Below are 27,648 nucleotides of genomic sequence, written 5' to 3' on the forward strand. Positions count from 1 at the left end.
GCGGTTTTCGGAACTTTTTTGTTTATGAAGAAGTGATATAAAAAATGATGAAAAAACTTCTCAATGCTGGAAATATTTGAACCAGGCTAATACACGTCTTGAGAGTGTAGTGCGGAAAATCTTGCAGTAAGCGGTGTCACTCAGATCGTACCAATCCAATCAATCTTGGCGTAAAATTTGTCTAAGGGTTCTTGTGGGTCTCCTGTCCCATCATATTCCGATAGATTCGAGACCATGAGGCCTACTGGGAGCGCTTCGGCTAGAATGTTAGGGGCAAAAGGGCTACGTCTTGGAGGGGCTACGGTCAATGGCAAGTAGGAATCCTCGACTCCCCTAGGTAGTGGGGGACAACTGATTCTCGATTGTGGAGATTTTCATCTTGAGTTTGTGCAACTTCAGGCCTAGAGATCCCTCTGTTTACTTCTTCCCGCCTCTGCTCCTCCTCCTCGGGAGCCGAGGATAATACTCGACTTCTGCAAGGGGAAGGAGGGGACGGGTTCGCAGGTTGTTGCGCTACAAACTAGGTCACGGTTTGTGCCGCTGCTCGAGTAGATGCGTCGCGTATTAGGGCTAGCAAAGGTTCTTGGGTTAGTTGAATCATCGGTTCTTAGGACGGAGCTTCCGGGGAGAGTGCTCTCCCTAGAAAAATGGGCGGAGATTGTCGACGTGGCGGGGTTACTTCCTGAAGTGGTGACTGTTCGCGAGACGGGTCTTGTTCCGCCCTGTTCACTTGAGCTTCTTGGATCACGTCCAAATCGTGGACGTCACGAGCTTGAGACCTGGTTTGCATACTCAGTGTCAAGGTAAATCTTCCTACAGACGGCGCCAATGATGTGGTTGAGGTTTTTACGAAGAAATAAAACTGAAAATTTTATCCGCGACACGATAACTCACGAAGTGAAAACACGATTTTCAAGGGAATTTACGATTTTCAAGGGAATTTTTTAGTAAGAGGGGTCACTATCAATGAATAGTAGTTAGGTTAAAAGAATAATATTTTTGGTATTTATAATAGTGTTGAGAGTTATATTGTGTGGTGAGTTGCATTTATTTAACATGTGCCTCATATGTATTAAATTACTTTTTTACCCTTGTAGGTTAATATTTTTTTTACCAATACATGAAATCGGATATTAAAATTAAATTAATATTAAAACGGTATTTTTACATTATAAAATATTTCAAATAGAGATGTGCACGTGCTTGGCATTTACCGTAAAATTGGTGTAGTAATAAGACTATATATAAAAATTCATATATCAAGTTGACATTAATATATTAAACTTTAGGTACCAAAATTTATATATTTATTTTACATTGATCATTATTTCAAATGTTACAAAACAAAATTACTTGTCCACGTTCAATGTAAATTTTGTTTACTAGTACATATACATATACAATATTTCGGAATATCTTTCTGGTAAAATTAAGGAAAAAAATACAATTTTAGTTCTATAATTTATGGGGTAGATATTTTTGATCCTGTATGAATTGATTTTTGCAATTTAGTCCGATAATTTTAAATATTTTGACAATTTTCATCATTTCCCGACCAATTTGGCCGAAAAATTGCATGTAACTTGTACATGATCTAATTAAATTGTAATTTCAGGTCCGCTGCATGAATTTATTTAGATGACTAAAATTGCAATTTCCGGTCAAATTGGTCGAAAAATGATTAAAATTGCCAAAATTATAAAATTATAAAAATAAATTGTGAAAATCAATTTATACAACACTGAAGTACCATTCTCCTTAAGTTATATGACTAAAATTGCAATTTTCTGTAAAATTAAACAAACTGAAATTAAAGTTATTCAATTCAGTTTGGTGGATTTGAATCAATGATACAAAAACACATCCAACTGTTCCAACGACCAGATTCATCTTCTGACCACACCACTCCAAACACCTAAGCACAACAAAACACAAAGATCCAAAACATTCTGCAAAACATACAGAAAATTTAACATCACTGGTAAGTTTCGAGATCTCCCCCTTTTTCAGTTATTAATTTTCACTCAAACATTCACTGCCTGTACGCTTTCTTGATCTCTGTTTCTGCAGCTTTGATCCAATTTAAATTTATTGATTAATATTTGAAAGTCGTCCTTTGTCGTCTTTATTACATGGTTTCCTATGTGCTTTGTCTTATATTCAAATCCAAGAATTGCTTTGTCTATTCAATAAGTGAAGTTTGAAGGGCATATGTTTCACATGACGTGTGCTAAAAATGTTGGAATTTTTTGTGCAGTTATATAGTTTAGATCGCAGCAACTGCAAATTCTCGGAGCTGATTCAGATTAATTGTTTCTTTCTTCACTTAATTTGATCATCGTACCATTTGTGTCGAGATTTTTAGATAAAGTGGTTGTTTAACATCGTATTAGAGTCGGATCAGACCAGAGGTGTTGTGTTCAAATCTCATTTCCACCCATTTTGGTTTCACAGGTAGGGTTTGTATGTGGACCATGTGTTAGGAACAGGTTAAACCTAAACGAGATTGTCGTTTAACAATTCTTTCGTCTTAGGTTCATGCAGTGGCATTCGAATGGTAGATGAGATTGGGAATTAGGAATACGTTGGGGATCCTAGGTTGACGGGCTAGCGTAATGAGGGTAGAAGCCAGTGCTCAGCTTGATCGGTCAATGGGAGACGCGTTATTTCAAGAAAACGTTGATGTTGAGTTGCATTGGGTTCAGCGACAAGGGTCGTGAGAAGATGGAATTTTAGCGATTTTGGTTCCAAATAATTTTGAGGAGATATAAGATGGATGAGCTTGGTCGTGATGCGGATCATGACATACATATGGTTGCTGGTTTGAGAAATCAGAAAGATAGGTACTTACCTATTGATGTCCGGAAAGATCACATGATTGATAAAAGATACACAGGCGACAGCATTGTCCTTAATCATCGAAGCCCGTCTAAGAGAGATTCAGACAGCCTTGTTTCAATCGTTTACGTGCTGAAAACGTTGTTCCTGATACTACTCTGGTACACATTCAGTACATGTCTAACGTTGTGAGTGCATTCATTCTCTTCTTGGTGTTGTTAATTACGCAGTAAGTGTATTATTTTGGGTTTAATATAATTTACGTTCATATGATATTGCAAACCCAAATGGGTTAAATGCAATTTAACCCCTTGTGATATGTTAAGTGAGCAAATACTTCTTGTTAGCAAATTACCCCATGTGTTTCAAAAAACGAAACAAATTACCCCCCTATCAATGATTTAGATAGGGGGTAATTTGCTTCATTTTTCAAAGCGCATAGAGTGATTTATTATTTTATTTTTCATAAGGATATTTTTTTTTTATTTCTTATATGGGGGTAAATTGCATTTTTTCCTTATTGCAAATGAGCAATTTACCCTTTATATTTTTTGAAATAAAGTAATTTACCTCCATGTCGAAGGAGGTAAGGTAAATTGCTTCATTTTAAAAACACATGGGATAAATTATTTGTTTTTATTTTTTTAATAAAGAGATAATTTGCTCATTTATAATATCACGAGAAAGTTACTGATATTTTTCACGTATTATTTCTATTGAATGCCCTTTTAACTACAATATGTTTGGTGGATCAGTTATAACAAGACCTTGTTAGGGGATGACATGGGGAAATTCCCTGCTCCTCTGTTGATGAACGCCTTCCATTTTTCCATGCAAGCTACTTTGTCAAATGCCATTACGTGGTTTTGGCCCGACAGATTTCACTCCTCGTTTATGTCTTGGAGGGATTATTTTGCCAAAGGTATAGAAGAAGATTTATGCCTCTTTCACTACATTTTTTGCTAGTAATTTTGAGGGCAATTTTTTTTTTTAATCCCGTTGGTCATTTTTATTTTTGGTACCATAGTTGTTACGAGTTTCGTTTTTAGTACCATAAAACATAAAAATACGTCTTTTCGGTCCCAAGTTAACGGCGAAGACCATGTGCGTTACATGGCCGTTAACAGCTGTTAACTCTTATTGGTTCACGTAATTTTTTATTTCAAAGGTCTTCTTTAATGGTACTTCTTTTTCTGTACCATTATAAGAAAAAAAATATATTTTGACCAACTTTCTCCACAAACTATAAGAACTTTTTTTTTTTTTTAAAAAAATAAAAATGTTAGGAAAAGTTTATTTTAATATATATAATAAATAGTTCTAAAATTATGATTATTTTTATTTCAGATAATTTCTAGGATCTAGTTTACTATTTTTGAAATTAAATTATTATTTAATCTAAAAATATATTAATATTTGAGTACAAACTATAAAAAGTAAAATTTATTTTTTGAGTAAAAGTATTAGATAATTTTTTTATTAACTAATGAATTAATTTTTAAATTAAAATTAGGACCAAAAAGACGTGTTTTGTGTTATGGTACCAAAAGCGACATTTACAACAATTGTGGTACTAAAAACGAATTTAATCTTTTGAGAATTCTCATTAATTTTATGATACAAATTCTCAATACTTTTGTCTATCAAATCCACCTTTGAAAACGTACAAAAAGGAGATACATAACGGCTCTTTGTTTTCTCATTATCCTGCCAAAGTATTGGATTTAGCTGTCAGTGAAGACAAAATGAAAAAGTACGATAGCGCCTATGTAGTGGGAAATTCTAATTTGGATTCAGTTGGGTCAAATCTGAACTAATTATATGATAAGTTCAATATGCTTGTCGTATAATTACTCTACAATTCAAAGAAAGTGACGAATCACATAACAAGTGTGATACGCTGGTTCTGTGATTAGTTCAGTTCTATCATATTTTCAGGCAAGAATTTTCCATTTTTGTAGGTTAGTTTCTTTGAATATAGTTAACAGTAAAGGCTTAAATGCAATTTTCGTCCTATATTTCAGCGTTTTAATCCCTCTATCTTTCTTGAGTAGCAAATAAGTTCTACACCTTTTAAATTTTTCGTGATTCTGGTCCGTTGAGTCACCGGGGTTCGCTATCTGCCCTGCATGTACTTTTTTAATTCCGTTGGTCAAATTCTGCCAGCATAGAAGCAAATTTCTGGGCTTGCATTTCTGCTAGCACCTGAGGACTGGGGATTTTTACTTGGAAAAATGCATTTGTATTGCATGTTCATTGTCCCTACTGAAATGAATTTGCTTGTATCATTAACATCTCTAACGACTAATGCTACAGATGGCCTTTGCCTTTCACAGTTGTACCGACGGCTCTCAGCACCGCAATGGATGTTAATCTAAGCAATGCTTCTCTGGTCTTCATCTCCGTTACATTTGCCACTATGGTTGGTAATTCTTCTTTGTTCAAAGCTTGCATAATAATTTATGATTAGTTTTGTTGGATTATATGTGTTACTTGTGAGAATTTTAGTTTCATGTGAGTTTTTTGTTGGGGTTCACCTTTGTCGGCGAGACGGCTGAACTGTGGTGTGAAGATGACTGAAATTGTAAAAATTAAAAAGATATAGGGTGAATAGCAATTTACCCTCCTATGATATTGAAAGTGAACATATTACCCCCCTATGAAAAAAAATATAGCAATTTATCCTCCTGTACTTTTTAAAACGAAGCAATTGACTTCCTTATACAGAGAGGTAAATTATTTCATTTTAAAAAATATGAGGAGGTAAATTGTTGTATTTTAAAAAATATATGAAGGTAAATCGCTATTTATTTTTTATAAGGGGATAATTTGCTCAATATCACAAGGGGGTTGCTTGCTTTTTTCCCAAAGATATATAACGAAAATGATTTTTCAGAAAGTTGAAGGACAAAAATGCTGGAAAAATGAGTTAATAGGAACAGTAGCCCCAACTGTAAAATGTTAAGTGATATGCACATGCATTTTTACGGCGAGAAGGGCGAACTTCATTGAAAAGAAGAATTGAAATTGCGAAATTAAAACGATAGAGAACCAGAATGCTACCCTACAAAGTTAAAGCACGAGAACGCCAAATGGGCAAAGTTACAGAACCAAAAATATATGTGCATTTTTCTTTCTTTTTTTTTTTTTTTTGTATTCAACTTATGTTGCATATATTGGCGGACTGAAGAACATAGAGAAACACCAATAGGTTCGTTGTCTGGCTTAAGTCTCTTAAGATTGTATTTGGACTGATGAATTTGGATTTGAACCAAGGATTTCAAATGACTTCATTTAAAAAGAATTTGAAATCTATCCATATTTATCATAACTTAGTTCAAAATTAAAATAAAAAAAATTGAAATTTTTTACATTTAGAATTATTCAAACATATATAAAAAATTTATTATAAAAATTTGAAACAATTTCAAATCCTTCGATACAAACTCAACCTAAAAGAAGCTGTGGGTTATTGCATTGGATCCTTTGTTTTATCTGGTAAAAGAAAGAGGTTTTTAAATAACTAATTCTATTTTACTTTTTGTTGCAGTGCAAATCAACATCACCAATATTTCTCCTTCTTTTTGCCTTTGCTTTCAGGTATTTATCCACATAACTCGTTTAATTACAATGAACTCCCTAAAATTTGACATAATTGTAAATATTTTCTCGTTGTTTGAAAAATTATAAATAACTCTTCTCTCGAAATTACAAATACTTCTTTGTAACAACTCATTATAGAGAGGTATTTGTTAGGTGTACTCGTAATTTCAGAGAGGGTATTTGTGATTTTTTAAATAACGAAAAGTATTTATAATTAAGACAAATTTCAAGAAAGCGAATTGTAATTTATCCTAAATTATATATTGAAATGCAACAGTCTTATCTTATTTTGCACTAAATTGAAATGCATACATGTATGGTTGGTGAGGCATGAAAGAAACTGAGAGGAAAGCCAAATTTCATGATGTCCTTTTATACAGACCTGGAAAATACAATTTTAGTTCTGTAATTTCGGCAATGGTATTTTATGCACAAATTAATTTTCGTAATTTAGTCCTGCAATTTTAGTCATTTTTCTGTAAATTTGACCTGAAAATTGATTTGACTTGCGCCTAACCCAACTAAATTGCAATTTTAATCCCGTAGATCAACTCTTGTAGGACCAAAAATGTCAACCCCTAAGTTACAGGACTAAACTTATAATTTAATTGGGTTATGTGCAAGTCATATGCAATTTTTCAATCAGCCTGATCGTAAAAGGACTAATAAAAATTTTAAAATTACATAACTAAATTGCAAAAATCAATTTGTGTAGAACGTGAACATATCCCCTTGCATAAAGGGTACTAACTCTAGCTTTTGCTTACATGAGGTCCAGAGTTAGAGTAGAGTTGGTCTATTATGGTTGAGTTTGTAAACACAGTTCCTAAATACTGATGAATGAAGTGATGGGAAATAGATAGGGGCTCGTGATCTAAACACACTTCAAATGTCACGAACTAAAAATTTCTCTTCTTTCAATTGCTCCTCTCAAAGGCCCCCTTTATAATAAAAGTAGGGGTTAGTTACAGCGTAACAATAATCTATTAATTACAAGATAGGCAAAATTAGTCCCGTAAGTATAGAGGGTGACAAAATTGGGACCGTAACTACAGGACTGACAATTTTAGTTCTGCAAGTATTGATTTTTTGGCAATTTTAGTTCCGTTCAAAATGGCCCAAAACCACGGCGAAGAGATTTGGGGCTTAGGGTTCCGATGTCCACGTGCGCAACTTAAACACCTAGCAGCTTGCATGGCTAATGATGTGGCTAATAACATGGCTTAGGCGGAAAAAGAGGCCAACTGGACTTAAAGGCCAAACAAAGACTCCCCTTTTTCTTCAACATCCAGCTCGACGAGCTTCTGCAAATAACCCCATGCACCATCCACCATTATTTCTTTCCAGCATTTCTTATATCCAAATTTTGCATTAATGGATTCGAGAGTTGAATTACAGAACTATTCCACTTTCTTCACTCCTTGAAATTCTTTGATTTCTAACATATTTCATGAGTATTCCTGAAAAATTCTCTTTAGCAAGCCTGTGAATTTGGCGTCCCTTCTTCACAAATTTCTATCAATTAGACGAAACCCCACTCACCCAATCGCCCAAGCGTACTCTTCTTTCAAGATTTTCCTGCAGCTTCTGGTTTACTATGCGTATTGTTTCACCTCTTTGTAAAAATAGTTTCCATGGCCGAGGCTGGGTTTCTTAATTTTCTTCACCACAAGAATGATCATCACCCATTCTTGTTTGAACCCAATGATTCTCAGTGTCAGCCTAATGTGAGTAATTGCCTGACGATAATGAAGATATTTTCACTGTTTTCCTTCACCTGCAACTTCATTTGCAGCAAAAATATGAGAGAGAAAGAGCTTTGCTTGCATAAGGGTGAAAATAAGCGGGAAGAGGGCCTCTTTTCCCGCTTAAGCCACGTCATTAGCCACGCAAGCTGCTAGGTGTTTAAGTTACGCATGTGGACGTCGAAACCCTAAGCCTCAAATCTTTCCACCACATTTTTGGGCAATTTATGTCGGAAGGACCAAATTTGCCAAAAAATGAATACTTACATGACTAAAATTGCCAGTCGTATAGTTATGATCCCAATTTTGCCACCCTCTATACTTACGGGATTAATTTTGCAATTTTGCCTTACAAGATAATTCAAATCGTACGATTTTGGCCTCTTGTTGCTTTTTATGAAAAGAATTTAATCTTGATTTTGAGCCGGAGTTCATTCATTTTTTCAGCTGGAGTTCACCTCCACAAGTGAGAAGGCTGAAATCGTGAAAATTAAAAAGAAGTAGGACCAAAACACTACTCCAGAAAGTTAAAGGACAAAAACACTTGCAAAATGAGCCAATAGGTTAAGTAGCCCTAATTTTAAAAGGTTCTTGAAAATTAAAGAACCAGAAACAGCAAATAACCTAAATTACGGGGCAAAAAATACATTTGATCCCTTTTGTTATTATTTAGCTGTATATGTATATATCTTTTAATTTTTTAACCTAGCTTCTGACCCAAACAATGTTTCGTAAAGATTGGAATCTCCAAGTGCTAAGCTGCTTGGCATCATCTTAATCATTTCCTTTGGGATACTATTAACAGGTAAGTAATTGTAAATATATTTTTAATTCGGTAAATTTTGATATTTTAATATTTTTATTCTTTAGTTTGTTTGGGTACAATATAATCTAGTATTTTTTTGATATTTTGCAATTTTGGTCCTTCTGATGTCAAATTTTGCAAAAGCTGTCGAAATAAATTATGTGCCCTTCCCGATTCTGCCATTTTTGTCGAAATAAACTTTTTTACGTTTCGTAATTTTGATCCTTCTGGTGGCAGATTTTTCAAAAAAACTATCAAAATAAATCATCTACCACGTCGTTTTTTTATAAAATTCTTCATCCATGTTGGCAAAACTTAACTCATCAGAACAGAAGTCCCAATTTAAATGAACCACGTGAAGCACACGTGATTTATTCATGTGACTTTTGCAAAATCCAGAATCGAAAGGACCAAAATTACGAAATACTAAAAAATTATAGGAATTTTTTGCTGTCTTAAAAAGATAAAAATATCAAAATCAGAGGACAAAAATATATTGAAGCGTATTAATTAATCCCTATAGTCAGATTAATCTCAGCCAAATTGAGTTTCTTACATTTTGTTTGGTCTGATATATACTTCCACATGATATAGTGGCAAAGGAGACAAAATTTGAATTTTGGGGTTTCATATTTGTTATGCTTGCTTCTGTCATGTCGGGGTTCCGATGGACGATGACACAGATTCTTCTCCAGGTATGATCTTTTATGAGTTGGATGCAATTTATTCTTCAGTGATCGATATTATAACTGAGTAAATTATTTTTTTATTAAAAAAAATTGCAATTTACGCCTCTGTGTTTTTAAAATAAAGCAATTTACCTTCCTAGACAGAGAAATAAATTGCTTCATTTTTAAAAAGTAACGGGAGGTAAATTGCTGGATTTTAAGAAATACAGGGGATAAATTGCTAAAAAAAATCACAGATGAATAATTTGCTCATTTATAATACCACATGGGTTGCTTGCATTTTTCCCGATCTTTTATATATCGAAACTCATAATTTTGGTTTGTGAAATTGCTTTTGTGCTTATTATTTTTTCTTGCCGAATGTCCTAAATTGTCTTTGTTCTTGGGTTTCGGCTTTCATTGATTGGTGTGGTGTGTGCTGATACCAAACCAAATGAAGAAAGAAGTGTATGGTAAGTGTATCACACTTTCTATATGATTGTTTATTTTTGTTAAACTGTACACCAATCACACAATAAATATATCACACTTACCATATGATTGATTCAAGTTTGATCGAGCCGAGTCGGGACTAGAATTCCCCTCGACTCCATATGTTGTTGAAAGCAAGTTTTTCATTTTTGTTGAAATTAGAAGATATCTTGGTTATCAAATTTCTCAACTTATCTTGAAAAAATTATGCATATCAATTTCTCATTACCTTCCTATTTTCTCTCATTTTATTTTAGGAAAAGTTACAGCTACCTCCTGAGTTATTTATGGACTATTTACCATCTATATCTTTTCAAACATTAAACCCACCAAAAGTTTCAAATCACTTACATAAATCACCCCTACTTTTTAAAAAATTATAAATAACCCCCAAAAATGTCGACAATATTTCACAAAACTAGCTTAACACCCTTAAGGAACAATAAATAAGCAACTATGGACTGTCATAACCGGAACAAGAAGTAGTTCATAGTGAACTTTTCATATTTGTATAGTGAATGAAAAGAATCCTTCCAACTTGAGCATAAAAGAATATTTAAAGAAAGTAAAACATTATGAGGAATTTTTATTAATTACAGCTATGTAACGGTTAATTAACTACAGCTGTGCAACAATTGTTAGCTCAATTACATTGAATTTGAAAAGAAAAAAGTATAATTGTTAGTCGGCATTTTCAAGGAATATATATTAAGTAGCCAGGAAAAAGGTTGACACAACATTTAATTATGATGTCAATTCTGTTGAATTTAGTGGCAATTTTATACATATTTATTTTGGCAATTTGATCTTGTAATTTTAAAAATTGTTCATATTGCGTGTAAAAATGATCGAAATTTGCAAATATAGCCAACAAAATTGCATGTGACATGCACGTGACCAGCTTAATTGTGTGCACTTTTTCGATCATTTTTGTCCTCAATATGGGAAATTTTCGAAGTTACATGATAAAATTGCCAAAATTGATTTTGTATAAAATTAAAATTGTCAACCCATATTTACATGATTAAAATTACAATTTTCCGATCAATCGGACATGAAATGAAATCTTATGTGGCCAATTGATTACAAAAATATTTGTATAAGACTTTTTCTTCCTTAATTTTGGCCTTTCTATATTTTGTTTTATTGGTTAGGGAATTTTTATTTTTGATCTTGTAATTTTTAAAAAGTAGCACTTTTGGTCCCATAGCACCTTTCTGTTCGATATTTAATGAAAAATATCACTTGCTTAGCACGTGTCCATTACAGCCTTTATGTTTTTAGGTTTAATTAGTTATGGAATTACCAGTTTTGGTCTCATAACTTTCAAAATATAATACTTTTGATCATATACACTTAACGATAATATGTGTTTTTTGTTAAATATCTATGGAACCAAAAGTGCTATTTTTTTATAAATTAAAAATTAAAAGTAAAAATCCCGTAACCACTCCCATCTTTTGCAGTGTGGAGGGACAACGATGGATGAAAAGAATTCTAGTAGAAAAAGGCCATTTTGTTTGAAGGAAAGATTCTTGTTTCATAAACAACGTGAATTATTTTTTGAATAGTAAAATCCATTTAACAGAAAACTTCGATGCTTTTTGACTAAAGAAGTAAAATTGATGCAATTAAACACGACAACCATTATACCGACACATCACTCAGTCCATGTCTATGGTGAACCATAGTCAATACCCCTCCTGGACTAATTTGTCGCATAACTTAAAATTTTTTTTGGTTCATTGATTACGAAATTATCACTTTTGGTCCCAAAATTTTTAGAAATTAACACTTTTGGTCTCAGGACATCTTTCCTTTGAATATTTTAACGAAAAATGACACACGGTCATTAGGGCCTTTACACTTTTCGTTCCATTAATCATAGAATTCTCACTTTTGATCCCATAACTTTTAAAATGTGGCACTTCGATTCCATGTACTTAACGGCCGTGTAGCATTTTCCGATAATATCTAATTAAATGACTTTTTTGTTGAAGGTTTCAAAAACCCTCTAACTTTGATGAGCTACGTGACTCCGCTTATGGCAATTGCAACTGCTCTACTTTCGTTGTTATTGGATCCATGGCATGACTTCAAAACCAGCAATTACTTCGACACCTCATGGAATATCGCAAGAAGTTGTTCACTCATGTTCTTTGGTGGAACTCTGGCTTTTGTCATGGTAAAAAAACATTCCTGATTTCATTGTTTCATATTTGTGCAATGTGATCATTTAATTCATGAAAAGACTTTAAGATGGAATAGGGTTAAATGCGTTGTTTGGTCCCATAACTTAAATAATTTGGCGTTTTTAAGTCCTTTAACTTTTTCAGGATAGTATTTTGGTTTTACATTTTTTTAATTTTCGTGATTTCTGTCCATTTTTCTCCAAAGTTCACTTTCATACTAGTGAGTGGCGTGAACTCCGAGAGGAAAAATGACTGAAGTCGAGAAAATTAAAAAGATGCAACACCAAAATACTACCCTAAAAAGATTAAGAACAAAAGTGCGGACAAAAATGAGCCAATATGAATAGTAGCCCCAATTTTGAAAAGTCACCGTGAAATGCGCATGCATGTTTTTAATATGCTACATATCGGCATCTCTAAAGTAAAAGAACAAAATGATGATAGAAATTAAATTCAATCATAAACTTCAAGGGAGAAGTATTATTTTAGTCCGCTAAGTATATCTAATTTTAATTTTAGTCCGATAACTATATCCATTTTTGTTTAGGTCCAGTAACTTACGAAATTGCTTACTTTTAGTTCTTTGGCATATTTTCGGACAATTTTACCCCTATGAGTGCATATGAACTAAAACTGCCTTTCAAAAGTTGCATAGGAATAAACTTGTCCGAAAATCTGCCAGAGGGCTAAAAGTAAGCAATTTCGTAAGTCACTGAACCTAAACAAAGATGAACATAGTTATCGAACTAAAATTAAAATTAGACATACTTAGCGAATTACAATAATACTTTTCCCTAAACTTCAACTTCTCTATGTTTTGCCAACTCCAATCTTTGGGATTCATTATTTTCTAAGAAAAGCTTCAATTGTTGGTCTTGTTGTAGGTATTAACTGAATATATTCTGGTCTCAGTGACTAGTGCAGTAACAGTAACAATAGCGGGCGTTGTCAAGGAAGCTGTAACTATTTTGGTATGACACCAAATACTTTTTACTACAATTACATTAAAATTACGAACTTGCTACGATAAAATTACGCATTATATATGGTCTCATAGAATAAGAGGTTCAACAATATTAGTCATTTGCTTTACGAAATTTCTAAAATGGTTTTAAAATTGAAAAAACTCGACATATTTAGTTCTCTGCTTTACAGAATATTTTGAATGGTCCCAAAATAGAAAAACTTAACATATTTTTTTTTATTTATAAAGAGATAAATATAATATTTGTATATATATATGGAGTGAGGTTAACATCATCATATTGTTTCCTTCATAACTACAAAATTATTATATGAAAACGTTAAATAAGGGGTAAAATAAGAAACGGGTAAATGTTATATTTTGGTCCTTTAAATTTTCTTTTAAAATCACTTTAATCCCTAAAGTTCATTTCTTGACTTTAACCTCCCTAAATTTTAATTTTTGTCTCAGTTTGGTCCCTCTGACTATTTTTCAGTGAAAATGTGGCTGGAGTTTAACTTTTTGGAGGGTAAAATAATTAATTTAAGTTTGATTTTATCACTTTAGTTCCTTAAAATTTTAAAATTATTAAATTAGTCATTTTTTATTAGAAAGGGCATCATTTTTATATTTCATATGGTGATTACGATGTAATTATATTTTATGGAAAATAAAATCTCTAAACTCTTGTGAACATAATATTAACATATTGCTTAACTTAAAAATAAAATAGTCTTTTGTTTTTTTTTTTTTTAAAGTGACAAAAAATCAAAATTATAAATAAATTTTATAAAACTTATCTAATCTAAAAGTATAATAATAAAATCTAAGTCGGTTTTTTAATCTATGTCTATTAAAATTAAATCTTAACAATGTTATTAAACTTATCTCTATCTCTTAAATAAAAATTTACTGACATTGATTTTTTATTATATTTTTGTATTAGATAAGTTTTATAAATATTATTCATAATTTTGGTTTTTTTAACTGCTAAAAAAAAGAAACTGTTTATTTTAAGTTAAGCAATATATTACTCTTATCAACATAAAAGGAGATAAAAAAGTTATTTTTTTTTCATGTAAAAAAGGATTAATTTGATAATTTTATAAACTTAATGGACTAAAATGATAAAAATCAAACTTATTCACCTTTATACCCTCCAAAGAGTCCAAATCTGGCCACATTTTCACCGAAAAATTATTAGAGGAACCAAATTGAGATAAAAAAGTAAAGTTTAAGGATGCAAAAGTCAAGAAATAAATTTGTGGGACTAAAGTGATTCTAAATGAAAATTTAAGGGACCAAATATAGTACTTACCCATTAGAAATTTATGCAATTATGTTTGCTAATGTCAGCATTTTCGTCCAAATTCAACAAAAGAGGTTCAGGTACAAACAGTGAATTTTCGGAGGGGATGTAAGTATAATTTCAAAATTTTTTGGAGGAAAGTATAGTTTTACATTTTTAGAATTTTTTTTAGAGAAAGTCTAAATTTGCATTTGTAGGGGGTCTAAGTATAATTAATGCTAAAAAAACACAAATTAACTGGACGTGTAAGAAGAAATAAAGGATAAAAAAATGGATGGTAATAAGATTAAGAGTTAAAACATATGTATGACTCTGATTAATAGCATGTCAATTAGGGTTTCTGTTGACTTGGTCATAACAGTTTCAGTCTTGTCCTATTTTCAAACGATAGTGTTGGAAGCCCTTTCTTGAACTACTGTGATATTGTAAATGAGCAAATTATTTTTTAATAATAAAAATATTAGTATTTTATATCCCTGTGCTCTCTAAAGTGAAGCAATTTACCTTTCTGTCTAATGAGGTAAATTGCTTCATTTTAAAAAACACAGGGGGATAAATTGCTGTATTTTAAAAGTATAGAGAAGTAAATTACTATTTTTTTTTAATAAAAATATAATTTGCTCATTTACAATGTCACAAGGGGTTGCATGTATTTTTCGCATTTTTTGAATTGATCATTGATGCTTTAATATTTTTATTTTAGGTTGCTGTCTTTTATTTCCATGATGAGTTCACCTGGCTGAAAGGCTTAGGCCTTGTTACTATTATGATTGGCGTCAGTTTATTTAACTGGTACAAGTAAGTATCAAAGGGTAAATTACAAATTACGTCTGTGTATTATTCAAAATGTTTGCATAAGTCGCTGTAAAAAATAAAATATCATTTTACTTTCTTATATTTTTAAAAAAAAACAAATTACCTCCCTCACCAGGAGGGCACTCCGCTCCATTTTAAAAAAATATAGAGGAATAAATTAATATTTTATTTTTCACAAAAACTTGTGTGAATATTTCGAATAATATACAAAAGTAATTTGCAATTTACCCAAGTATCAAATCTCCATCTCTTTTAACCAACACTTTAAGTTTCATAATTCCTATCCCAGTCCTAAGCATCAAAGGACATTCAATGCTTTGAATGTAGCAATAATTTCTTATAATTAATACAATATTTTTATTAATTTTTCAAATTTAAAATGTTATTTGCATTGTTTGATCAAATGTTGAGTGATATACATGTTGCCAATTTCAATATTATAGTATGGGGAAAAATGCAAGCAATCCCAGTGATATTATAAATGAGCAAATTATCACCCTATAAAAAAATTAGCAATTTAACCCCTTTATTTTTTACAATGCAGTAATTTACCTCCTGTATTTTTTAAAATAAAGCAATTTACCTCCCTAGATAAAGAAACATATGGGGGTAAATTACTATTTTTTTTATAAGGAATAATTTACTATTTTTTCTTAATAAAAAGATAACTTACTCATTTTCAATATTACATGGGGGACGTTAACTCCATTATGTATGTAATAAAAGCAAGACAAATTGTAGTGGAGCTTCCTATTTTAGCATTATGGCAAATAACATGTTGATTGTATATGTCTGTGAGTAGATGAAAATAGATGTGATGAGATTAGACATTAGATGAAAGTGTGGTTTTTGGAAAGCAAAAGGTATAGAAATATTGACAATCCCATTTGAATCTTGCTTTCCACTAGTGTTCCATTTTTACAAAGCTATTAATTTGATGATTTAATAGTACACTTTAAGGAAAAGAATGTAATTTTAGTGCTCTAATTTAGGGGTGATATTTTTGGTCATGCATAAATTGATTTTCGTAATTTACTTCTGTAATTTTAAAAATTTAATAATTTTTTTTTCATTTGGTCGAAAAATTGCATGTGACTTGTACGTTATTAAATTGCAATTATAGCTCTATAAATTTAGAGGGTGTTGGTATTTTTAGTCCTATAATTTTGGAAAGTTGGTATTTTTGATCCTGCATGAATTTATTTACTAAAATTGTATTTTCTAGCCAAATTGGCCGAAAAAGAATTAAAATTGTCAAAATTATAGAATTACATGACTAATCATTCAAACAGAGCTAAAAATGCTAACTTCAAATTACAGGACTAAAATTACAGTTTTTCCGACGCTTTAACGTAGAGCATATTAGAAGTTGACATTTCTTCCTACAATTTCTACCTTCAATCATAATGTGTGCTTTTAGGGTAGAGAAAAAATCCTCACAATAGATTTCTTGACTCATTTGAATACACAAATTATTTTTTTGTAGCAATTAATAGAGAAAAATACAAGCAACTCTTTTATAATATTGTAAATGAGTAAAGTACCCTCCTATAATTTACCTCTTTGTATTTTTAAAAATACAACAATTTACCCCCTCTGTATTTTTTCATAATAGAGCAATTTACCTTTTTAGACAAAGGGGTACATTGCTTCATTTTAAAAAACACAAGGGGGGGGGGGGGGGGATTGCTATTATTTTTTCGTATGGGAATTATTTGCTCATTTACAATATCACATGAAGATGAATTACATTAAACCCACGATTAATATCGTCTTTCGGAATGAATCTGAAGTTAACTATTTGAACCCTTTTTTTTACTAGATATCAGAAGTTGCAGAAAGGCAAGAAAATGTTTGTATCACCAACAGGTGCTGCAACACCAAAGTATGTTGCCCTTGAGGAGATAGATGTGGAAGAAGGCAGCCACTCAAAACTGAATTTTGCATTTGACAGATGAAATTGTGAACAAGCCTCTTATGTTTTCATATCATGCATTAGGTTTATGTTTCATTTCTTCCAAATACTATACTCTGATGTTTCTTGTTTATATTCAATTCTGCATCAGCAAGCATTCTTGAAGATGATTGTCATTTGTGCCAGCATTTTATATATCTTCAATTTTGGGATTATTTTTGTTGGAATGCTAATTTATAGTGGCAATAGGCGGGTCGAGTCGGGTCCAAATGAGCTGGGTTCAATATAGGTTGGATTTTAAATGGATCTGAATTAACGGGTTAAAAATGGGTTGGCTTGCAAATGAGTCGTGTTGGGTCGATGGTACTCATTTTTTTATATTTAATATATACAAAATTTAAAGTTTCAGATAAATAATAATAAGATGACAATATTTTTAATACAACTTGTAATATAATATAATACGATTGAATTTGATTTATTCATTGTTTATGAAAAGTAATCAGGTTATATTAAAGATTCATTTGTAAAATATAAAATAAATTGCTTCTAAAGTATTAAAAAACACTGCATTTTTTTAAACAAATCATGCGATGAATAGTTGTGCAATTAATTTCTCCATCATTTTTTCTAAATTGTGAATTTTCAAGCGCAATAATAACAGTACATGTTAGTTCAGTATAAATTATTACACTAGAAAAAGAATTACTTTTGGCTACAATTTTAATAGCTATGGACTAAATCGTGGTAAATAATTTTTATTGATCATGGTTAAATAAAATCGATGCGAAAATATAGATTTTCTACCATGAAAAAGTTATTTGCTATAGCTAAGAGCCATAGTAAAAATATTTGCCACGAGCCATAGCAAATGTTTTAGCCGCCTTGTAAATACCAAGGCCAACAACCATTGCATGGCAATGGCCAATAACTATTTGCTATCGTTATTTTGGATTTAACCATAGTAAATGTTGCATTTCTGTAGTGTTATTAGATATTGATGTTTTATATATTCATTAAAATTTATAATATAATTGTATACTGTCAGTTTATTAAGAAAAAAGAATTTTAAATGGTTACAGATGAATTGTAAGTTATTTTATAAAATTCTTCACATTTTTTTAATTTGTTTATCATTAGTTTAAAACATAATAATTTACTAAATAAATTTTAAAAACTTTGTTTCTCATAAAAATGAGAAAAGTTAGAAATGTAAAAGTAGTAGTATTATATAGTATAATTAAATCAATTCTGATAGACTTAAGACCCGTCATCAACTCATATTCATCACCAATCTATTTAAAATCCATCACCAATCCATATAGAACCCATCATCAATCCACTTCAAATCCATCACCAACTCATATAGGACCCATAGTGAACTCATAATTATAATTTATACTAATATATTTCATCAATCCTATTATATTACTAAAATTACTTGTAATAAAATGAATAGAAAATTAAACATAAAGAACCCATTTAGGACCCATTAAAATCCATATATGACCCATTATTTAAATTTATTTAAACAAAATCATATTGAATCCATATTAGAAAAGTTTAAACCCAACCCAACCCAAAGGTAGGTGGGTGGGGTTGGAACCATGGGTTTCCATCCATATTGCCATACATACTAATTTATGAAGTCACCGATTGTAGAATTTTGGTGATTAGCCTATTACTAGTTCAGACCGAATATTATTTTTCATTCCGTAACTTAGGATCTTTCCACTTATCGCATTTACTTTTGATCCTATAACTTCAAAAAAGGATTAAATGTATTTACTCCCTGTGAAATTTTTAATATTCAAAAAATTCCTGTGTGAAAAAATAAATGGCAAAAAATCCCCTTGTGATAAAAATATATAGGAAAAATACCCCTATAATTAGATTTGTGGCACACACGCCCATTGTGTGTGTATTGCTCATTTTTGCATATAAACTGACAAAAATAACCTTATCAATCAACCTCTGTATATAACTAATATAAATCAACAGTCAATATTTAAGTAAATACAAAATCAATGGTCTAGATTTATCAAATTAATTCAACGATTTAGATTCAACATAACAAATCTACTGCCCATATTTTATTTGATGTAAATGTGTGGCTCAGATTTAATTTATTTTGTATAATAAATATATAGTTACTTTATAAAAATATATATTAATAATTTTACATGTACAATATATATATATGGAAAAAAATACATGGACCCCCATATGTTATGGGAATGTTCAAAAACCTTCTTAAAAAAGTAAAGTATCAAATACTCATATTATTTACTTTGTTAATATCTCTTGGATGTTTTATTTTTGTTATATTTTTTCTGCTTCTATTATTGTAATATGGCCAGTTATAGTTTGCAACCTTTTGATGGTATGTTTGATTTTTCTATATGGCAACAAAAATCAAAGGCATTTTAATTCAACAAAAGGTTTTCAAAGCTATTGATGGTAGATATACTGAAAATGTTTCTAAAGAAAAGAAACTTGAAAATGATGAATATGCCTATTCTTCTATAGTTATAAATCTGTCTGATAGTGTTCTAAGAAAAGTAGAAAAGCAAGATTTCGCAAAAAAAATTATGTAATAAATTAGAGGAACTCTATACTGAAACCTCCTTCACTAGTAAATTGTTTCTGCTTGAATTTTTTTTTCATTATAAATTAGATTTGTCTAAAAATATTGAGAAAATTTTAGATTACTTTACAAAATTAATTGATATAAAACTAACTGCTGATAAATATATAGATGATTATTCACCAATTATTTTATTATATGCTATATAATAATGTAAAAGCAGCTATAAAATATGGTAGGGATAATGAGAATTTAGATACAATTATTAATGGTCTTAAAAGTAAGAAAATGTACCTTAAAACAAATAAACCTAGTTAAAATCAAAATGAAGTAAACTATGTTCTAAAAACTGAAATTTAGATTTCAAATACAGAAAATATAGCAGAGGCAGGAGTAGAAGCAGAAGTAGGAGTAAGTCTAAGTCTAGAGTCAGGGATTACAGAAATAGAGATGAAAAAGCCAAAGAAAGAAGGTGCTATAATTTGGGGAAAATGTCACTATATAAAAGACTTTAGGAAACCAAAAGGAAAAAATAGGAATAATAATAACAATAATAAAGAAGATGTTAATGTTGTCACTGAAGAAAATTCTGGTGAAGTGTTTATGGTATGTGATGAGAATGTTGTTCAGTCTCCCCTTAAGATAAATGAATGATTGATTGATTCAGGTTGTACTTTTCACTTAAGTTCTTTTAAAGTACTTTTCACTAATTATAAAGCTGAAAATTCTGAGTTTGTATCCATGGCCAAAATTAGCGATAAAGGCATAGGTTTCAGAAATAGCTACAATCATTTTTATAGCAATAGAGGCATATATAAGAGCATCTACTATGGCTTGACTGAAGCGAATGCCCTATTTTTTAGTAGTGAATGTAACAAAGCCAAGAAAAAACATCAACAACCAAGATGCGCTTTACTCCGGCAAAACAAGTGTCCAAAACAAAGCTGCAAGAACGTTGAACTGAAGCTCCAATTTACTTCCTCTACCGAGTGAAAAAAGTTGCATGTGTGAAATCTAGAATCATAATATGACTAACCATTTAAAGGTTTTCATACGAATTTTAAATCCATTTGCATTTCTGCTTTCACGTTGCAGCTACATTGTGGTGTTAAAGGATACTACAAGTCAATAGTTTTGTAAAAGACTTGTGGCCCAAATCCACAATTGGCCCAGCCCATTCCTCCTGAATGCTGGACTTGAACCCTAGCTGCTTGGCCTAGTCTACAATTGCTTAGGCCCTTTCTCGACCCAACCCATTTGCCCGACCTACTTCATTACCCAGTTTGATCCTATTTTATCTGACTCCTTATCTCTCTCAGTCAAACACTAACCCTTCTTCCAAAGTCTCTCGTTTCTCTCTCCCCTCCCTTCCCTCCCACTCTCTGATGTTTGGTATTTCTCCCACCACCTTCTTCCTCGATCTTTTACTCCGACCATTTATTGGCATGTTACTTTAAATATTGGTTTTGGCCTATGGCCTTCATATGGGAAAAGCTTCTACAGTCTTCTTCTTCCCCCCTTTCTGAAAAACCTTATGTATCAGAAGCCTTTGTGGCACTGCTTTTGTGGTCTTGAGATAAAAGCCTTTTATGGCATAAGCCTCTTTGGTCTTTTGGTTGATCTTGTGCCTTTGTGGCCGTGGTTGGCCTGGCCTTTGTGGCTAAGTGTAAAAACCTTAGTAGCAACCCTCTGTGGCTCTTGGGTTCTCAAGCAACTGAGTGATTAGGTTGCTGACCTTTGTGGCCTTTTGGGTTCCAATCTTCAAATTTAGTTTTCTGATCCTTGTTTACTATTGATCTGTTCGATCCTTTAACTGCTTTATTTTACTATGTAGATCTGCTATTAGTTTGTATAGATATGTGATCTTTTATTATTAGAAAAGTGTTTGTACTTGAGGGTTTTCCAAACACATTATCAGTTATGTAATAATTCGTTAGGAATTATTTCTAGGCTTATTTTTCTAGAGATAGATATCCGACAAGTTTGCTTCATCACATGCTTGTATTGTTTTGTGTTTCTAGAATATAGCTAGCTAGAGTGGATATTTGGGATATTTTTCAACTAAAATCGAGTTTAGAGGGATGAAGAGAAAAGAAAGGGTAATCTACCATTATGCATGAAAAAAAAAATATACTAAAATAGTCGAAAAATCAGTACCTTCTAACACCAAGTTTGAACTAGGTGTTTTTTTTCTTCATTCTTTCTTCACAGAAGATAAATTGCATTAATCCCATTTTTAGTACCCTTTTCCTTGGGTCTTTGAGATGCATGTTTCCATTGAAATTTGGGTAATTGACTAAATTCACAATTCGTGGAAATAGTTGAGCATGTGCAAGAATTGAAACCATATATCTTGTCCAATTATTTAGCTTGAATATTCGTATCTCGACATTGACAACAATGTGAAGAATTTTACAAAAAAGGACTTTCATATATTTAGAAAATGAAGATGTTTCATTGGTGTGAAAAATATAATCAACTCTTCAATGATGAATTGACGTTTTCATCACCACATCCAAGAAAACGACCAAAAATCATCTAAAAAATATTGACGTGGTTGTAATTTTGATTAATGGATGGGACAAGAATTTTGCCCTCGACACAATGACACACCAGGTGAATAGTTGAATCTAGAGAGTATTTTTTGGGGAGACGGATTATAAATAGTCCAATCGTTTCCCCCATAAATAATATTTTGGATATTTATAGTGGTATTGGAAATTATGTAGTGTGGTAGCGTGTATGTATTTAATATGTGGCTTATACAATATAAAAATTACTTTTTTATCCTTATGAATAAATATTTATTACCAAAATACACATCAAATACCTATTTCAAAATAATATAAAATCTTAGATTAATATAGAAACATATAATATTAAAAAAAAAAAAAGAAAAAGTAAAATGTAAACCACTTACTATGAACCCCACTTGGTGAAGTAGAGTAATATTTATTTCCATGTAAAGACACCCCAGAAGACTATTGAAAAGCTGTGTGCATGCTTGGTCAGAAGTAGGAAATTTGGCCTGTCTTTGACCACACAAATATTTGAGTTAATTATACTTAAATTCCTCTAAAATAAAAAATTATATTTTTCCTTGATGAAATTTTAAAATTATGTTTATACCCCTCTAAAAATTCACTATTTATATCTGACACCCTTTCGTTACAATTTGAAGGAAAAATACTGAAATCAACAAAAAAATTATATAAATTTTTAATTTTACCCTTCATTTATTATTTTCATGTAGTAATTTTATACTTATAAAAGAAAATTATAATGACGTTAACCTCACTCCATATATATATATTATATCTAATCATTTATAAGTATAAAATATATATAAAAATATTAAATGACAGACAAATTAAAAATTTATGTATCTTTTTTTTGTTAGCGTTAGCATTTTACCAAACCGTAACGGAAGGGCATCAGGTATAAAAAAAGAATTTTTTGAAGAGGGTATAAGTATAGTTTCAAATTTTTTAAGAAAAAACAAATAATTTCACAATTTTAAAAAGAATCCTTAAGTGTAATTGTAAAAACATGGAAATCTTAGAAAGGACAGCCGGTCAAGATCGGATGCAGCAATACAACGCGTAGAAGAAGTGAGCTGTGGGCCGCGGCTGTCTGAATGGAGGGACCACCTCTTCTCAGTTCACACCTGAATTTTTTAAATCTCTGTAGGACAAAAACAATTGATGATTACTTAATTGCTCTGAGAATGATAATTATGTCTTAATTAATTCGAAAATGACATATATATATATATATTATCTTTTTTCTTTTTTCTTATTCTATTTTATCTTACATATATATATATTATCTTATACATATTCTATGTAATTTTTATTTCTATTAAAAAATAAATAATATATTTTAAAAAATATTTAATTTTAAATATTTTATAGAAATTATGCATGCACATAAAATGCGCGGCAATAACTCATACTTAAAATGAAAGGAAGTGTACTTTTTTTTTTTTTTTTTTTGAGAAGGATAGGAAGTACACTTCTAATTTTACTAAAAACGTAAGATTTAATTTACAGGTAAATAGCAATTTATTTCCCTGCAATATTGAAAATGAGCACATTATTCCCTAAATATAACAATTTGCTACCCTATACCTTTTAAAATAAAATAATTTACCTCTTTATATAGGGATGTAAATTGCTTTATTTTAAAAAATATAAAGAGATAAATTATTCTAATTTAAAAAAAATAAATAAATTATTATTTATTTTTTTATAAAAAAATAATTTATTCATTTACGATATTATAAGAATTACTTGCAATTTTTTTCCTTCATTTACCGAGAAGGGAACATCCGGAAGCCGGAAGCATTACTATTGAGCTGATCGAAAGGTCAATGCAGACAGTTGTCAACTTGCATCCGCCCCAGACGCGGAGTGCCCTTTTCCTCCAGTTCATCAATCTTTGAGCAAGTCTTGCTCTCACCTTCATTGAAAAATCTATACATCACTAAAGTAAAAGTATGTACTGTTAATCAATTTACATGTTTCTGTTTCAATCCTCTCTCTGAGAGCTTGCAAATATGATGATAATGTCCTCATGGTGGACTGTCTTCTTCACCGTAGCTTCCTTCTCTTATCTATCTTGTGTGAGCTCCCAGCCATACGACTACCCCACCGCAAACCTCTCCTCTTCTTGGATCAACAGTGTCTCCGCAAATCATTCTGTGACCTTTGCCGACAATTCTACTGTTACAGCCATTCTTCTCAGAGGGACTTTTGGTCCCAAGTACGCCTGCGGGTTCTACTGCAACGGCACCTGCGAGAGGTATCTCTTTTCGGTATTCATCGTCCAGACGAACAGCGTTGGATGGATCACTTCTCCCACTAGAGGATTCCCGCAGGTCGTTTGGTCTGCTAACCGGAACAGCCCCGTCAGGATCAATGCAACGCTGCAGCTCACGCCTGACGGCGCCTTAGTCCTGAGAGACGCAGATGGGACGTTGGCGTGGTCGACGAACACTACTGGGAAGTCTGTTGCAGGCCTCAATTTGACGGAAATGGGAAATCTTGTTCTGTTTGATGAAAAGAATGCTGTTGTTTGGCAATCTTTTGATCATCCGACTGATACGTTGGTCCCAGGGCAGGTGTTGGTTGCTGGAATGAATCTAACAGCCGGGGTTTCGGCGACTAACTGGAGTGAAGGAGGTGTGTTTTCGGTGTCGATGACTAGCCAAGGTTTGGTGGCTTGGACGGCCAATCCTCCGTTGGTATACTATGACAGATTGTATGCTAGCCCCAAGACGAATAAAGAAGCAAGTTATGCTAAGTATCAGAATGGAAGTCTGCAGTTATATGTAAATTCTGTGGAACCAAGTACGCCTGATTTGAGAATAGATCTTCCTCCGGCTGCCTCAGCTCAGTATATAAAACTGGGGCCTGACGGGCATCTCAGAGTATTTGAGTGGGGAACACAATGGACAGAAGTAGCTGATGTTTTTACAGGGTATCTTGGTTTGTGCAATTATCCCCTGGTTTGTGGAGAATATGGAATTTGTTCAAACGGGCAGTGCAGTTGCCCGAGATCAAGCTCCACTGGAGAAACCTTCAGGCAGATAAATGATAGGCAGCCCGATCTTGGTTGTTCTGAAGTAATTCCACTCACCTGTAATGTTTCCAGCAATCACAGTTTTTTGGACCTTGAGGACGTAACTTACTTCAGCTTCACGCCCGACATTAGGACTACTGACATGAAGAGCTGTAAAGAGGCCTGCTTCAAGAATTGTTCATGCAAAGCTGCCATCTTTAGATATGGCTCAAATTCGTCTAATGGGGACTGTTACTTGCCGTCCCAGATCTTTTCGTTGATGAATAATGATAAGGATCTGACTCACTACAATTCTTCTGTATCCCTCAAAGTTGAGATTGCTCCAATTATTACGGGACCGGAAGCAGGAATATCCCCTGGTGGGAGTGACAGGAAGGAGAGCGTTTTGGGCCCTGTACTGGGATCAACTTTAGGAGTACTTTGTGCAGCAGTTACCGTGGGAACCGCAGTTTTCGTGTACCGTAGGAAGAAAAGAAGTGAAGAAATTGAGGAGGACTATTTAGATCACGTACCAGGAATGCCCACCAGATTTTCTTATCAAGAATTAGTGACAGCAACTGACAACTTCAATAAGAAACTGGGTGAAGGAGGATTTGGCTCTGTTTTTGAAGGCTCGTTGAAAGATGGCACCATAATTGCGGTGAAATGCCTTGATGGAGTAGGCCACATTAAGAAGTCATTTCTGGCAGAGGTTGAATCCATTGGCAGCATTCACCATGTCAACTTGGTAAGACTAGTTGGCTTTTGTGCAGAGAAATCTCACAGGCTCTTGGTTTATGAGTATATGTGCAATGGATCTTTAGACAGATGGATCTACCATAGAAACCAAACGACGTCTCTTGATTGGACACACAGGAGACAGATTATCCTCGATATGGCGAAGGGATTGGCCTATCTCCACGAAGATTGCAGGCAAAAGATCATTCACTTGGACATAAAGCCTCAAAACATACTTCTGGATGAGAACTACAACGCTAAAATTGCTGATTTCGGACTTGCTAAACTCATCGGTAGGGACCAAAGTGCAGTTGTGACCACCATGAGGGGTACTCCTGGTTATCTGGCCCCAGAATGGATTAACGGAGTGATCACAGAGAAAGTAGATGTCTATAGCTTTGGAGTTGTGCTTTTGGAGATTCTATGTGGTAGGAAGAACTTTGAGCAATCTAGGCCAGAAGAAGAAAGACATTTACTAAGTCTTTTCCAGAAAAAAGCCGAGAACGGACAATGGCTAGACCTTACGGATAAATGCTGTGGGGATATGCAGGCGAAAGGAGCCGAAGTTGTGGAAATGATGCAAATCACTGCTTGGTGCCTGCAGAGTGATTATGCTAATAGGCCCTCTATGTCCATGGTGGTCAAGGTTCTAGAGGGTGTTAAAGATGTCCATATGAATATTGATAATAACTTTTCAATTCCTCAGTATCCAATTAGCAAAACTTCGGAAGGTAGTAGTAAAGATGATACTCCAATACATCCCTCAGTTCTATCAGGGCCGAGGTGATCTTAGCGCCCTCTGATCTAATTCTTCATGTTTTTGTCGAAAATCGAAGCCAGATTCTTCAAGAAAACAGGATTGTTTGCAGAAAGAAAGGTTCCTTATGGTAATACGATCACGGTTTTCTTACTGCTGTTCATTTGTTTCCATGTGCATGATCCAATAAGTTGCTTACTTGCCTTGCTTTGACATTTAAAAAAAAAATTATCTATTTATTTTTCACAAAGCAATATTCGGTAATGGTAAAATGGACTTTTCAAACATAAAAATTAAAGATCATGGGAATTTTTCAAGGTTTTAATAGTTTAGGGGGTAATCAACGATTTGGCACATCGGGCACTACCCTAACATAAACTAGGCACCGTTCGATACGTCCTTGATTGAATATGCTTCTGTTTTTTCTTTCAAAGTTCCTTTCTGTACTCTGTCATTTGCCTGGGTATTCTTAACTGCTGAGCTGCCCTACCAGTTTCTATTGGAAGGTTGCTATAATACTAATGACTAGGTTCTCTTTCATAATCTAGATTCAGAGCTCTTTGGAACACAGTTTACCTTCCTCTTTCTTCTTTTGTTTTGCTGTGTTGAAACGTACTACCTCACTTGGCTGTAAAAAGAAACATTTTTCCAATTAGA

At 32.5% G+C, this 27,648-nt stretch overlaps 2 protein-coding genes across 6 annotated transcripts; both read left to right on the forward strand.

The window, feature by feature from the left end:
• Window positions 1–1,781: 1,781 nt before the first annotated feature.
• On the forward strand, window positions 1,782–17,562 carry LOC105176831 (putative sugar phosphate/phosphate translocator At1g06470). 5 transcript variants are annotated; one of them, XM_011099756.3, is made up of 13 exons: window positions 1,782–1,981; window positions 2,258–2,454; window positions 2,535–2,999; window positions 3,594–3,760; window positions 5,175–5,260; window positions 6,389–6,438; window positions 8,924–8,991; window positions 9,586–9,686; window positions 10,120–10,132; window positions 12,152–12,336; window positions 13,228–13,314; window positions 15,320–15,414; window positions 17,255–17,562. In XM_011099756.3, the coding sequence occupies exons 3-13, from the start codon at window positions 2,773–2,775 to the stop codon at window positions 17,388–17,390; spliced, it is 1,215 nt and encodes a 404-aa protein (XP_011098058.1). In that variant the 5' UTR covers window positions 1,782–1,981; window positions 2,258–2,454; window positions 2,535–2,772; the 3' UTR covers window positions 17,391–17,562. The 5 variants fall into 5 exon arrangements, with proteins under 5 accessions (XP_011098058.1, XP_088733109.1, XP_020554413.1 ...); XM_020698754.2 differs by having other exon boundaries at window positions 1,785–1,981; window positions 2,535–3,026; XM_088876983.1 differs by lacking the exon at window positions 15,320–15,414 and having other exon boundaries at window positions 1,784–1,981; window positions 2,535–3,026.
• Window positions 17,563–24,295: 6,733 nt separating this feature from the next.
• LOC105177053 (G-type lectin S-receptor-like serine/threonine-protein kinase SD2-5) lies at window positions 24,296–27,154 on the forward strand. Its single transcript, XM_020698798.2, has one exon. The coding sequence runs from the start codon at window positions 24,493–24,495 to the stop codon at window positions 27,019–27,021; it is 2,529 nt and encodes an 842-aa protein (XP_020554457.2). The 5' UTR covers window positions 24,296–24,492; the 3' UTR covers window positions 27,022–27,154.
• The last annotated feature ends 494 nt before the right edge of the window (window positions 27,155–27,648 follow it).

This window comes from Sesamum indicum, linkage group LG13 (genome assembly GCF_026168435.1).
Source record: "Sesamum indicum cultivar Baizhima isolate 11 linkage group LG13, ASM2616843v1, whole genome shotgun sequence".
NCBI classification, from domain to species: domain Eukaryota; kingdom Viridiplantae; phylum Streptophyta; class Magnoliopsida; order Lamiales; family Pedaliaceae; genus Sesamum; species Sesamum indicum.